General features: G+C 45.9%; 1 protein-coding gene and 1 long non-coding RNA gene across 7 annotated transcripts in view; both read right to left on the minus strand.

Moving 5' to 3' along the window:
• The window catches only part of LOC120695238, a 3,456-nt gene extending 1,205 nt beyond the window's left edge, over positions 1-2,251 (minus strand). Inside the window, exons 1-6 of one of the 6 annotated variants that reach the window (XR_005683728.1) lie at positions 1,881-2,251; positions 1,708-1,781; positions 1,472-1,669; positions 1,083-1,239; positions 284-351; positions 136-191 (exon numbers count right to left, since the gene is read on the minus strand). This is a non-coding gene — a long non-coding RNA (uncharacterized LOC120695238). The remainder of the gene's footprint in view (positions 1-135; positions 192-283; positions 352-1,082; positions 1,240-1,471; positions 1,670-1,707; positions 1,782-1,880) is intronic. The other 5 variants (XR_005683725.1, XR_005683727.1, XR_005683726.1 and 2 more) reach the window with 5 other exon arrangements.
• A 9,306-nt stretch (positions 2,252-11,557) lies between these two features.
• Positions 11,558-12,028, minus strand: LOC120652658 (translation initiation factor IF-2-like). Its single transcript, XM_039930540.1, has one exon. The coding sequence runs from the start codon at positions 12,026-12,028 to the stop codon at positions 11,558-11,560; it is 471 nt and encodes a 156-aa protein (XP_039786474.1).
• Positions 12,029-15,587: the final 3,559 nt, after the last annotated feature.

The following is a 15,587-nucleotide window of genomic DNA, read 5'->3' on the forward strand; positions in this document are numbered from 1 at the left end:
CATAAGGATAATAAATCCTGTTACTATACATTTTTCCTACTGACAAAAGACTTGTTTAATATAAAACCACTGAAAGTGTAAATCGATCAACAAATAATAAAGTGACCAATTACCAAGAGATGGGAGCTAGCTCACCTAACTTGCCTGAGGCTGAGCTTCCAAGGAGCCAGCTCCATGAGCACCTGGTGTTCCTGGACAAAAGGAGGTTGAATGTTATGACTAAAGTTCAATATGTTGGGAAACTTAAAAAGTTCATATACTAACAAGATTATAGAAAACTAACCATAGGCTAGCTCATATAGCATTTGGCAACCATGGAATCGACACTCCGATCCACCCTTTACTGCATAACTTCAAATAGTAATCAATAAAAGGTTATTAATCCCAAGAGGCCCCATGTCATGGAAGAGCCAAGACAAAGAAACTCTAGATTGTGAAAAATATACAAAACCTGGATATGGCTCAAATAGAAAATGATTTGTTTAAATAGTAAAGTTATTAATGCACTCAAATTTGAATGACATGCGGATATGCCTAATATAATGAACCGGTTATCATGACACATTCACTAAAAAAAGGTTAATTAGTATAAGGTCATTTGCCTGAAATTGCTTCTAGCTGACAGCATTGTTACTGTCAGAGTCCTTATTAAAAGCACAAAATAAGGCATATGAAACAGTATTCAATGGTACTAGGTGCAGATAGGAAAAAAAAACATTACAGGGAACACAGTAACACCTACTCTTGATCACCAGGAATATAAGAACCACAGAAATAGTAGCAAGCTAGAGAGCTCACAACCACAAGATACAGTAATAATTTGACAATTGTCCATAAAAATAAATTGAACTAATAATCAACAAAATCTGCAAAATCTTCCTAATAATTTGCTTGTTGATCGAGTGATCATAACTCTAGCAAAAGGATGATCACAGTTATCTACAACCAATGACAGAAGTTGAAATCAGGATATTAATAAGCCAAATTAAAAGCTCACCACCCGAACACATGCACCAGTGAAGTTTCACACAATGAATACGATGCTAGTCGACAGTAGAAGAAAGAACAAAGGGACAATGCACCTGAAAAGAGAGGCTGCCACACTTTCTCCTCTCTACTGTACACATCGTTGCACATTTGCTCATTGCTACTAGCTTGTTGGTAAAAGATGAGCATCGCAGCAGGATTGATGCCACCACCATGCAGTGAGACCAACTCACCGAGTGAGGAACGACATTTCTGAAAGAATAATTTTATGGTAAACAGTGATGCAAATTGTCCATTGCTCTAAACAATCAACAATTTAAACAGGTCGACCTTTAAAAAGAGTGCTTAGACAAAGAAAGATAATTTCTTAGATTGTCAAAAACGATAGTGCTACCTATCATATGAACATTCTGATCGTATAGCTACTCGCATCACATAATAGCTAAAACTTTAAAAACATGTTCTAATATAGCAAGTGGCTTACCTGATGCTTGCGGATTGGGCGTGAGTCCGGATGAGATGCTCCCGGATGCCGGCCGCTGGTATCTACCACCTCATGGTCTGCCAGTGGCCATTAGTGATGTCCCCATGGATGTCCGAGAACCCTGCCACCTTCCTGCCTTCCGTGATCCTTTAGCATTCATTCATCTGTAAGAATATTGGGTGTACAGATTTTCTTTCCCTGCAGCCAACATTTATGCTTGAATTAAGGAGACTGACCTTGGTTTAAATCGCGATGTGGAAGTTGCAGACCTGATTACTATATACATCTGCATCCTCACGCACGAGCAGGGCTGCAAGGGAGCAAATTGAACTCAAACTAGATCGCTCAATCAGGAAATAGATCAATCAGTTTAAAGAACACTAGTTGATGGACGAGATGAGATTTATACATAGTAGCTGATGAGAGTAGTCTCCGCCACCAAGAGTGAGAGAAGCCATTTACCAAGGGATGTTTACTCGTCAATCCTGGAGGCCTAAATCTGTCACAGCCGCACCAACACTTGCCGATCTATTTGGCCCAGATCTGCCACTAGGAAGTCCCCACCGCCCTTCTTCCTCCCGAATCGCCCCCAAGCCAAATCACCTCCCGGTCTTCAACACCTCCAGTGGCAGCTAGATGAGGAGGGTGGTGTGGCGCTGGGATTGGCGGCGCGTCTGGTGCGAGGTTCGCCGGCGGGATTGGGGGCGCGTCTGGGGGAGGAGGGAGCAGCGAGGCACGGGGATCGGGGGTGCGGAGAGCTAGAGAGATACTAGTTGTAGGTGGTAGTTGTAGGATTTCATTTTTATTTTTACAAAAACAAACTAGGCATAGCTAATTTGTAATAGTATCTCCAGAATTTGTAGAATCATGGAAAGAATGGAATCTAGGAAATTTTAGGAATTGGGCAAAGCTTTTAGGCAAAGCAAATATATATTATTAAGTTTCAGACTGCGACCTATGCCACAAATAACTGCAATGCTGGGCTAATGGATGGCCTCAGAAACTTGAAATGATAATTGGATTATTTAACGAAAATATCACCAATGAGATGATGCTGAGTTGTATGCTAGTCTATGTTTGACAGCCAGCTGTGATTGTACAAGAAGATTTGTGCTATCAATTGGTTGGTATTTTAGGCATATGAACAACTTAAGTTTAGATAAGACCAATGTTTTGAATCAGGGAGACTGTATATCCCATATACCATTATTGATGCTTCATGGAACAATCACACATCAGAGTTGGAGTGCATGACTTAAATACTAAATTTTGTTGCTACTGAATTTGTCTGAATAATAAATAATAACCAGATATCATCCCAATTGGTTAGATTTATTATCTTTATTTGGCAATTTTCTTTTACTGATTGAATGATATGATGCAGGAAAATATGGTTGATCTAAGTATAGAGGTTGTATTGGATTATCAAGAAATTGTCAGCAAGACATCCAGCAGCGAGAAAGAAGGTTATGAATTCTACAACAACCCATGAATTGGCGCCACCAGATTTAGCTTGCCTGTTATGTTCGCATAGAAGAATTAGTGATGAACAGAAAGCCGACATAATTGAGATGCAAATTCCAGGAGTACGCAAACAACAAATCATGAACATACTTGAAATGCAGTATGGTGCTGCATCTCTTATCTCTGGGAGGTTATGAACTGAATGATGGTGGACTTCAGAACATGTAATCTTTGTGTATCCATGTAATAATATTGTTATTTGTCACTTTGTGTGCAAGGTTATTCATCCTCTTGCACAAATCAGTGTCAAGTCTCAATAGGATCAGCTTAAACAATGTTCTGAGTGCTTCTGCTGAGTTGGGTTACTTTGAAATGGTGAAACAGATCCATACACAATGTTGGAGCTAGTTGGAATAGAAATAGTAAAGGCAGGTTATACTCCAGAGCTTTCACGTCACTCGTGTAAATATGCTAGATTTGACCACCCCAATTTGTTGAATGAAGAAATATTAGCTGTACGGTTGAGTTGGTTCACAAGAGTCATATCTGATTCCGGTGATTTAACCTTTGTAAGGTCTTAAGTTCACTAACACTGCACGTAGTGGTGGTAATGGGCCATGGCCCCAGTGATCACTTCACACCCCCATTGAGATTTCTGCATGCAAGAAGCAAATTCAGCTCATCGCGTTTGATGACAGATCAACACTAACCGGGTTGCTACCCTCAGCCTTGAAAATTATCTTTTCTGTATTGAGCAACCTCTTGTTCTTGCTCTTAAGCTGCAATGAAGATGCTGCAATTTCATTTATGGACACGAAGATGCAGCAATTTCATTTCTCTCTCACGTGCATTCAAGTCCTGTCTCCAAGCTAAGCTAGTAGCTTGTAAATTTGCTTGCTGTAATTTTGTTTTGAGTTACAGCTGCTTAGATTAAGATATGGTACTTGCAAGTCAATGTTGGGCGCAGCTATTTTACGGTCGCCCGTAAACATAGATGCCGTGCGGTCGATTTTCGGACAGGGGCACGTGGCTTCCGTTCTTTCGAAAATTTACGTGCAAATGATGATAGCACTCTGTCGGTCCGTCCCATTATCTTCAGGTTTCCGCATGCCAGCTATTCTACATGCATGTGCATAAATTAATCTGCTAGTTCCCACCGGACTATTCTATAGGCATATACAATGTGCATGGATTCATCTAGTTCCGATTGAATTCCACACCACGCTTGGTAAGCTCGTCCAATTATATTCCTGACGATTGATCCAGTTGATAAATACAACTAGATAAGTATAAAAAATTTACATAATGCAAATTATAAACAAATTTATATCAAAAAAGAGATAAAGTAAAAGTTTGAATCAATTTTTTTGTCCAAAAATATTCCGAATAAATTTTGGATAAAAAATTGGAATCAAAATTTGTGGCAGAGCAAAAATTCAAGAAAAAAAATTAAACACACAGAACTTTGTGAAAAAGAGAAAAATTCGAGGAAAAAAGAGAAAAGCAAAAGTTTGAATCAATATTTTTTGTCCAAAAATATTATGAACGCCGAAAATGGAAAAAAGAAATTGGAGTAAAAATTAGGAAACAAAATTTTCAGAAACACATTTTGCACAAAAAATTGGAATCAAGATTTGTGGGAGAGAAAAAAGAACACAAAAATACCTGGGCAAAAACTTTTGGAGACAAGCATTGGTGTCAAAAATTTGAAACAAAAAAAATCAGGGAAAAAATATAAAGAGAAATCCTAAAATAAAAAAGTTGGAGCAAAACTTTGGAAAGATAAAAAAATTGCAAACAAATGTTATAGAACAAACTTTGGAAAGATAAAAAAGGCTGGTGGTGAGCTTCACCTCGCCGGCGCATAAATCGGAGTTTGACGGACTAGTGTTGGAGCACTTATCCGGCTCGTCGGAGCATGCCGATCTGCAGCATCTGCTCGTCGCAGAGTCAAAGCAGCTTCGCACTTTCACGTGGCAAGTATGCAAGATTTGGACGGAGGCAAGATATAGAAATTAAGGGGAAACAAAATGAGAGAGAAAGACGGAGGAAAACCAATCACTGGCCAGCAGAAACATTGGATGGTGGGGCTCCCAGCTCCGGACGCGCGTCCGTGTCGTCGACCGGAAGCAAGAGAATCACCGGTCGATTGTAAAATTAGCATTGGGGTCAATGTTAATGGTACGTACTCCAAAAAAGGAAGAAAGAAAAAGCTAGTGCCAAAGCTTCCAACTAGTAGATTGGAGCAACGCATTTGAGCCTCTACTAGAGGGCAACGAATGGCAGGGCAATTCTCCTTTGGCAAGGAAGGGCCGGCGGCCTAGCTAGCCTTGTTGCAGGCTGCTCCGTCCTCCTTCGTGCCAGAGGAGAACAGCACTGTGATTCTCACCCTCTTCACATCACACAGGGACACGCTTGCCCTTGCTCTTTCTGGCCATTCTTTCCTCTGTTTGCTTCCTTCTTCCTCCCTCACCTTTGCATTGCTACTCAGGCTCCTACCAATCTGCCTATATACACGCTGCAAATTCTAGAGGAAAGACCTGAAGACGAAACCTGGATATGCCCGGCATATGCCACCAAATCGGAACCATTCCGGTCCGGGGCCGGGGAAGCTTCTCTTTTTTTTTTAGCTGGATGTGCTGTGTAACATGCACGATCGATGTGCCATACCCACGCCGTCGATCTCACCTTAGAAAAGTGCATGGTTCTCGTCTCCTCCCCCTTTAATTTCTGTGTTTCGCCATGATGGCGCCATTGCATGCCATCCAAAAGCTAGCCAGGGGTGCTCTTCAGTTGTCCTCCTAGCCTTACCTTGCTAATTGTTTAGTAAAATTCCTTGTCGAACGTAACGTAACTGCCGCCGCTGCTTGGATTAAGATTCGGTACGTGCACTTCAACAGAGAGTAGTAAAGATGATGCCGTGATTTGACATGGCTGATCACTTGATCGGGTCCGAAAATGGACCCCGGAACAATGTGAGGCCGTTGCTTAATTTTGGCTTGATGAAGGGGAGGGAAGTGAGTAGTAGCGAGGAGCAGCGTAGTACAAGTTGTACTCGCAGAGATGGAGCACATCGCATTTTGTGGACCATGCAGAGAGAATCGCATCTCGTCAAATAGGAAACATGGTCTCTCTCTCTCTCTCTCGCCCCCCAAGTGTGACATCGTGGCTTTGTCCAAGGACATTTGCATGGATCTTCTGCGGTTTCTCGTGATGTTGTTTTGTCTTTCTCGAAGAACCTTGCAAAGGGCGATGAATTCGTATTGCCAATAGCGTCAGGTGAAGGGTCTATTGGGGCTCCCAAGGGCCGCCGCCTGATCATTAAGTCGAACCGCATTTAGGTGCCGGATCAGCAGCACACGTAGCTGAATTACAGAGACTGAACCGACCAATGCAAAATGTAGAGACTCACAAACTCTGCGGACCTGAAACGAGGCTGTGTTTCAAGGGTCCAAATTAACTTCTGGTTTCAAGCCTGGGGACCTCTGCAACAATCTGTGCTCTGCTAAGCAGCAAAGCCCATTGCCAATCTGAAACGATTTCTTTCTGAATTATCGAAGAGCAACGCAAGCCTCTAAGCTATCATCTGTGCTTATGTTTGACGAGAGATGCGATTTTCTTTTGCAAGTTGGCACATGACCCGCATTTTCTTTTGCAATTTGCACTTTGTTTACTCGTCGCTCAGGAAAAGGGGACAAAGCAGGCAAGATCAGGTGCCCGCAGCGGCCCTTCGTCGCATAACAGGCAAAGAAAGATCTATCTCGATCGGAATAAAGCGATGGATGCTGGCTGGCTGCCTTTTGTTGGCTTCATTCAGATGTCATCGACGCGGCGAAAGGAGGAGGCGGAGCAGCATGTCCTGCCGGATATGCCGTTTCCGGCATGGTATAAGTAGGCGCCGCCGCCGCGCCTCCTCGCCAGCATCCAAAACCGGCCATGGCTTCAGCATGTGTGAACCAACCTTTGGCATGCAATTGTGATATATTACATGTGGTGATTGTGGAGGTCCATTGCAGGGCAACACTCCGTTGGCAGGTGCTACGCAAACCGGCCCTGCCGCCGGCCACCTGCCAAAGGAGATTTGCCCGGCGATGCGCCTGCACTGCTTCTCGCTGAGCAGCAGAGGAAGAAGCTGTTTTCTTGGGCCCAACAGAGTATCGTTAATCCCTATAAACAAAATAGGCAGAATGGCCTTAATTCAACAAAGGCGGCCTATCAGACAGTCCTCTAAAGTCCAAACAGGCCCATGAAAGCCCCTCACATCTAACCTCGCGCTCGCTCAAAAAAAAAAAATCGCGCCGCCACGGCCTCCTCTCTCGACGCCCATCTCCCGCCGCCACTGCCGCCGCCGGCCAAGGAGGAGAAGAGATCCGGCCGTCTCCTTCCATGGTATCGCTCCCATTGTATCCTCGTGGCCAAAGCCACCTCCTCCTTTCTCTTTCGGCTTTCTTTTTTCTGAGGCTAACTCGCGTGTCTTCCGCAGGCGTCCAAGAAAGCAGCAGTCGAACCCGATGGGGGAGACCAAGGTGCAGATAGCTCGTGCTCAACATCTCCACCAAGGAGAAAATTGTAAAAATGGGACTTGAAACAATGCGCTTTGCATATTTGCCATTCCAAATATCGTAAAAATGAGACTCCAAATGTTAAACACTTGATTATACTGTCATTTGAGGTATTTTTCATCTTTTATCTTTTCTTTTTCATGTATTGAGAGTATGATATGTCCCTTTTGCCCTTGTGCATAGATTACAACCGGCCGGAGCATTCACAGGATAGACAGGGCCGCCGCCGCCATCGCTGGGGCAGGCCTGCCGCTGGCGCTGTCCCTGCCTAGCAGGCAGGCTGGCTGCTCGCCGGCCGCCGCCGCCCCTGGCAGGTAGCCAGGCAAGCCGCTGCCCCTGCTTGGCAGGCAGGCAAGACCCCGCTGCCCACGCCGTCCCCGACGCACCGGCAGGCAGCTGCAGCTGCCTCGGGCATGCAAGCAAGCCTGGCGGCCACCGCCGCTCGGTACCTAAGAACCAAAACTTTGCATATCATGGCCAGGTCGTCGATCTCAGCAATGGAACTTCTATGCTGACACTAAACAATCTCGATAGGCACGCATGGCCAGGTCGTCGATCTCAGCAATGGAATTGAATTGAAGCAACCACAGCACCTTCAGACTCCATGGCGGGCAAGTCCAGGCCAGGCGCGGCCCGAGTGCCGCCGTCCTCGGCCATGACGCGCGCGGCCCGAGCGCCGGCGCCCTCGGGCATGGCAGGCGCGGCCCGAGCGCCACCTCCCTCGGCCATGGCCCATGGCGGCCGCGGCCCGAGCGCCACCTCCCTCGGCCATGGCGGCTGTGGCCAGAGCGCCGGCGCCCACTAGCAGGGCAGGCGCGGCCATGGCATGCGGGGAGGGCAGGGGTGGACGCCGGCGGTGGGCAGCGGCCGGCGGTGGGACAGCGGGCGGCGGTCGATCGATGCAGCCCTAGCGATGGCAAACAGAACAAGACGACATCCGATCAATCAAGTGCAGTCCAAAAAATACAAAGGGGCATGAAGGTCATTTCAATTTGCCAAATACTTGAAAAGAAAAAATAAAAGAGGGAAAATACCCCAAATGGCGGTATAATCAAGTGCTTAATGTTTGGAGTCCCATTTTTACGATGTCGATGTTTGAAATGGCACATACGAAACGCATTGTTTCGAATCCCATTTTTACAATTTTCTCTCCGCCATGGGGCAAGGTGCTCGAGCAGCTGAACGGCTAGGCCCCCGTGTTGTCCAAGTGTGAGTACTGAGGTCATGCTGCCTTTATCTCTCGCTATCCGCCTCGCCTTCTTGCTTTGTGCTGACGACGACATGACAAGAAGATCGTCGCGTGATACGTGACGGTCAGGGGCAACAAGGAACAAGGCGATGCTTCAGCTGCTCGAAAGCGGCCTCAAGGGTCAAGGAGGAACTCCAGCGAGACCTTATGCTTCGGCTCTGTATCAAGCAAGGCCCGTTTGGTATAGCTAAGGCCGCTTCACACTACTATAAAAATTGATTAACCGCAACCAATTGATTAACCGCAACCACTGTTAGAAAATCTCTCATTATTACCGGCCGGGAACCCCCGGTTTGTACCGGTTTTCCAATCGGTACCGCTCCTCCGGTACTAAGTGCACCGGTCAGCTGGCCCGGTACTAAACGGCATGTTTAGTACCGGCGGTACTAAACTGCTCGGCCACAGCTAGGCCGAGCAGTTTAGTACCGGTTGGTAATACCAACCGGTACTAAAGAATTATTTTTTCTTTTTGATCCTTTATATTTGTTCTCTTTTCCTTTCAATTTTAATTAATTAGTATTAGTAGTCGTAGTCGCAGCGGTTTGTGTATTCGTACTCGTACTCGTATCTAGAATTCGTATTTGTATATGGAGCAAAGCAAATAAAAGAAATAATATACATACATGGATAAAAGAAATGTTAGAAATTATATTCATACATGGATAAAAGACAATAATATTTACAAGTATGAATTCTCATAAGTTTTTTTCCGACAAGTTCTTCAATAATTCTAATCATCTGCATCGTCATCGGCACCGGCATCCTTCTTGCGGCATTTGTTGAGTTGATCAGCTCGAGCCACACTTATCCTTGGATTGGAATGAAATTCACCTTTTGGATTTATCACCCATCCAACAGAAATCCACAGAGTGATTCTTGAATTGCCCTGATTCTTTCCGGTTCGATGAGGTTCTTTTTCATACTCCAAATCTGTCGACAACAAATAAACACCAATAGTTTAATTTAGTACATGCATGGAATTAAATACAAGAAATTGTTACTAATCTTATATGTACTTCGAAGTTTTCGTGTGTCACCCTCTTGGTATCTCTGCAAAAAAAGTACATGTGCTCACATACGTAGTATCCGCAGATGTTGGTTCCTTTTTTCTGTCTCAAACACTATATACATATATATATGTTATAAAATATTTATGCTGTTTGAATAAATGAAAGTAGATATGCGATATTCGTACCGGCTTGATATGGTTGAATTGAAGTTCAGTCGGTGTTGATGTGACTCCTAATTGTGTTTTGAGGAATCGAGACCAAGCCCTTTGCATGATGTCTACGAGATTTTGATATAATTCTGGTGGCTTATTCAAGGAGTCCCACACAGTAACTCGAGACCGATCGATTTCGATCACAAGTAGGATCTAGTGGAAACTGTTGATACATACATATTGATACAAGAAATGTTAGATATATACACTTATTAACTAGTTGAAGTGACTCAAAAAGTCAAAGGACTCACTCGAAGTTGTAAGGAAACAGAATGAATGTGCGGTCGTGCTGCCCTTCCAAGGACATGACTAAATTATTCTCGGTCCGATTAGGATATTAGCATACACTCTCCTCATGTATAACATTCGGATCGATGAAGCCAACGTTGTAAATCCCGCTGCGACTACAACTACTAATACTAATTAATTGAAATTGAAAAGAAAAGAGAACAAATATAAATGATCAAAAAGGGAAAAAATCTTTTAGTACCGGTTGGTATTACCAACCGGTACTAAACTGCTCGGCCTAACTGCTGGCGTGGCCAGCAGTTTAGTACCGGTTGGAGTACTAAACAGGCCGTTTAGTACCGGGCCAGCTGACCGGTACTAAGTGCGCGTGCACTTAGTACCGGAGGAGCGGTACCGGTCGGAAAACCGGTACAAACCGGGGGTTCCTGACCGGTACTAATGAGAGATTTTCTAGCAGTAGTCGCGGTTAATTAGTTTTTATAGTAGTGTGAAGTGGCTTTAGCTATACCAAACGGGCCTTGCTTGATACAGAGCCGAAGCATAAGGTCTCGGATATTAGCATAATCTCTGGGAGGTTATGAACTGAATGATGGTGGACTTCAGAACATGTAATCTTTGTGTATCCATGTAATAAGATTGTTATTTGTCACTTTGTGTGCAAAGTTATTCATCCTCTTGCACAAATGTAACACCCCAGTGTTAATCGCGATGCTAATCGTGTGCTTAACCTGCTAAGTATGGACTTAAGCTTATCGTTGGCGTTAATCCAGTTCGTGTGGTAAAATATTGTTTAGCCGTGTTCGATCGCATTTTTCTCCTTGATCCGAGCTTCAAATCAACTTTCGCCCAAAACAAAAGTTGTAGCTTTTATCGTTCTCTACAACTTCTATTTTGGCCAAATTTCACGTTCCAATGTAAAATTTGGAGTTTTGGATGGTCAAAGTCAGCTAAAAACCACTCGATCTCGGTCAACGGTGACTTCCCTGTTTGGTCAGTTCACCGCCGAGCTCGACGTTCGCGTCGCCACGCGTCGGCCGGCGTCGATCCTCGCACAACGCGCAGACGTGCAGACGCGTCCTTATCCCTTTCCCCGGAGCCGTGTCCGTTTTTCCTCCCCTTCTCCTTCCTCACGCGCGTGGGTTGAGCCGAGCTCGAACTGAGCCATCGCCGGCCGCCGTGCCGACCATCCTCGCCGTCGTGCCTCGATTCGCTGCGCCCAGAGCCGAGTAACCTCGCCCTCCACCTTCTCCATCCATCCTCGAGTCCGATTTCGTCGTCCCCCGGCCGAATCAGGCGTCCCCGCCGCCGGCCGCCATTAGAGCTTCGTCGGAGCTCCGCCCTCACACGCCAGTGCTCCCTCTCCGGTCCATCTCCGCACGAATCGAGAGCATGGTGAGCTTCCTCGCGCTCTCCTCCTCCTCCCAGACCGCTTTCCCCCTTGAATCCCCACCGTCGGCGTCGGGGTGCCGCCACGCCGCCGTGGTCGCTCGGCCTCCGCCGCCTGCGCGTCGCGGAGTGCCCCTGCGCGGGGCCTTGCAGCGCTGCTGTGCGCCCCACCACTGCCCGGCCACCCTAGTCGCGGTCGCACCCTGCTCTTCCGCCGCCCTGCGCCGTGCCGGCGGGAACGCCGCCCGCCTGCCGCCTTGCCCTGGGTGCGCCGCCGCCAGGCCTTGCGCGCGCCTCTGCGCCGCCCCAAGCGCGCGCCCCTGCTCCCCAGCCGCCCTGGCCGAGGTCCAGCCGGGCCGTGGCGCCGGCCGGCCACCGCCGGCAGGAGCCGCCGCCGCGAGCCCACTTGGCCGCACGCCGGCCATGGCCCCGGCGGACCGAGCAGGTGAAGCAGGGGAGGCGGGGGGGGGGGGGGGGGAACTGGGAGCTGGGCTCCCACTTACATGTGGGACCCAGCTGTCAGGCCCCCCCCCAATGTTTTCTTTTTTGGTTATTTGGACTGAAATCTTCCAAAAATCGTAGAAAAATACAGAAAAATGCTAATAATGCAAACCAAATTTTGTTAGTCTTCTTAAATCCAGATCTTTTGAAGAAAAATATTTGTGCAGGTGAAATGTCACTTTTGCTCCTGCTAAAAGTTCAGTTTGGGTTTAACCTAGTTTATTTTATGCCAGTTGTTCTGTTGCTCAAAAATTTATGAAAAATTCACAGTGGCTTACTCCTTACATGTGTAGTCCACTGAAAAATTTCCAGGTGCATATCCTATATGCATGTTTGTGGATCTTTTGTTGCTCAGTTTATTTTGCTAGGGCAAAAAGAAATGTTTTCCTTTTTGCAATAAAAATTATAAATTTTTCTTGCATGGCATCTTTCCTTACGTGTAGACGTCGCGAGTGAAGCCGTCTACGAGATGATCGCTGAGCCGCTCCAGGAGCCGCAAGCAGGGGAACCGCACGCCGAAGCAGCCGTCGAGCCAGATCCAGAAGTCGCTAACCCCGCTGACTGGCAAGGCAAGCCCCGGTGCATAACCCTTAATTTCAGTATTCAATATTTGTTATATAATTATTGTGCATTTAAGTTCCTAGGAGTTGATTGGAACCTTAGATGCATGATCCCTAGGTTCCTCAGTCACTCTACTAGTATACAGGTCGTTAGTACTGCAATGCTTAATTAGGATTCGGTAGAAGACGAGTGATTCCTGTCACTCGCGAGATATAGGTCTTGTTACTTATGGAAAAGTTGCTGGAGAATGAATCTTTGAGAAAAAGAACGGAGAAATGGAGACCGGGCGGAGATGGATTGAGTTATGGATATGGAAGTTATGGAAAGTGAGCCTCCGCCTGTGTCGATTGAGGACCGTATCGTTGTTGGCACTACTAATCGAGGATTGAACAGTACTAACCGCATGCCGGGAGTTGGAGGTAGTCGAAACCGGTAAGCTCAGTACCATATGTGCCCCGGTAGGCGGACTTGATACTGTCTTCACCAGTGGAGCTAGTATACAAACTCATGGCTGACCCTTCGTTGGTATCGGTGGGGCTAGCAGTCCCGGGTCGCAGGGCAGTTCGCCTATTCGGTGTGCATATGTGAAGGGTTGGTGTGTATAGCCCGACGGGGCATATACGTGCCGTGTTGGTTAGGTCCACCTTGCAAGGTTAAATCGAATCGATTCGCCGTGACTCGCGGATATGAGAACCTTGATCTCTCTGTCACATCGTAGTAAATGATGGAATTGAAAATGGAAAGTTGAGAATCTGAGTTATGGTTGTGGTGCTCTGAAAAGATAATGTGATCAACCATGCGTGCTCTAGGTGTTTAGGCAAATCTAGTTGGTACCTGATAAACTTAAATGGAGCTAAAATATTGCAAGTAAGGATCCAGTATTAGTAGCTTTTCAGCAAAACAACTCCAGAGCCAAAAAGCTTTTCACGTCTAGTTATTGGGCTAAGTATACCCATGGACGGGTAAGTCTTGCTGAGTATTAGAATACTCAGGCTTGTTGTTGCCATATCTTTTAGCAGGTTGCGTTCTGGAGAACTCCGAGGAGGTCTGCACCTCGTGGATCGGTCAACCACTTCCTTCCGGTTGGTCGGTCGAGTGGGTCCCGTCTTCTCCGTGAAGTTCGGGCAGGTGAGCCTCACATCAGTGGGCAAGATGTGAAGTTTGTCTTCTGGCATCGACGTTATCTATCGTTTTGTTTTAAAGCTTATTTTTAACTCTAAATTGCTTTCCGCTGCTTTTGAACTCTGAGATTTGAATTGTAAAACTGACTTGTAAACACTTGTTGTAGTTTAAGTTGGTGCTTCTGTTAAGCCCAGGTTGTAAATGGTTTTGAACATTTTTGTTGCCGGTAATCATCTGTGCTCGTCTTTTGGCGAGAGTTCCTGTGTAATTGATCCTGGTTAAAGCAGGCGGTCTGAGTGTACTGATTGAGTGCAGTAATCCTGGTTTGAGTTTAAGTGTTAATTATTGCACTTGATTGGTATTATTTGGACTGTTCTGTGACAGCTGGCATCAGAGCGAATTGCACTAGGGGGTGATTACTGGTGTACTTAACTACGTTAAGTAAACTTTGTTTTGCAAAAATTTTGGGTTTTCGAAAAGTTAACGCTTGATGCGCTAAGGAATAGAGTAGATAGTTCGTATGCCCTAATTATGTTCTATAAGTTAGGTGGCATCTAAGTATCTATTTTATTCCAGCACTTCCATCATTTACTTCTCGTTAAACCTTACTTTTATGCACAACTACTATTCTGTAACGACGCACCTACGCTGAGGTAAGCAAGGTGAGTATTCTGATAGTCCTTAGAATAGCCCACGTGTTTCATACGTGCGCGGGTCCCGTATGTTGAGCATACGAGGAGGTGATAAGGCTCAATTCAAACGAGCCTGTCGCTATCTGCCGCCTGATATGGAGTGCGGATTTCTTACCGTGTGATTGTGATCACGGCCATCTCGTAAGGCAATGTTACGAGGTGAAGACTCGTTATGCAGTTGGTCATAACCGTGTACCTTGGGACACGTGTACCCTTGGATGTCCCGTAAGGCGATTTGTACGGGAAGTGAATACATTGCTTCGGTAATGTATGCAGCGCTGCCCAATCAGCGTCGAACGTTTGGGTGCCATCTCTATAGTGGATGGTAATGTATGTGTGAATATGTGGGAAACTGCATATGCGTTACCCGTGTGGCGTAGGACACATGGGGGCCGTTCGTGTGTGCTGGCACGAAGGGTCCAGAAATGGATATTTATATCTATCTCTTGTTGTCTTGGTTTGTTGCAGGAACACTAACTACGTAAGCACGTTATGAATCCTTGATCGTAGAGGACGACTAGTATATATAGGGAGAGTACGTAATTGTGCCACTAGTCGTCTTCGTATACCATAATTGGTAATTGTTTGGGTGAGAACGATAGAACGTGCATGCATCTTGCATATTCGAGTTGGTTGGTCGCTTCGTGGTTAATAATTGTGCAACCTTAAGACGGCAACGTTACAGCTAGACGAGTTACCAACCTGCTGTTCAACTCGATTAGATGCGGTTTCAACTGAAGCAAACCATTTTTGTTCTCTTGGTGAACCATATCGTGAAGGGAACGATTCATGCTGTGTGTTCATATTAATTATGCACATTCTTTATTGCATGGATTAGTCCCGATAGCGGAATGGCTAACCAAGGGATGGTGCTTTTGCAGATGGGAAATAACAACACTGCTAACCGTGGAAATGAGGGTCAAGGAGCACAGCCACCACCGTCTCCCTCCTTGACTCAGGCTATTGCGATTCTTATCGCCGACCGCAATGAGCAGACTGAATTATTGAGGCAACTGGTGCAAAGCAATGCTGGCAGAGGCCGACAAGCACCACCAGCAGAAACTGACTACGTCGGTTTTCTTGCCACCCAACCACCTCTATTCCACAA

The sequence above is a fragment of the Panicum virgatum genome, chromosome 1K (genome assembly GCF_016808335.1).
Source record: "Panicum virgatum strain AP13 chromosome 1K, P.virgatum_v5, whole genome shotgun sequence".
In the NCBI taxonomy this organism is placed as follows: Eukaryota; Viridiplantae; Streptophyta; class Magnoliopsida; order Poales; family Poaceae; genus Panicum; species Panicum virgatum.

Excerpts from the sequence above, each read along its gene's own strand:
- LOC120652658 (XM_039930540.1), bottom strand. The coding sequence starts at position 12,028 with ATGGCCGGCGTGCGGCCAAGTGGGCTCGCGGCGGCGGCTCCTGCCGGC.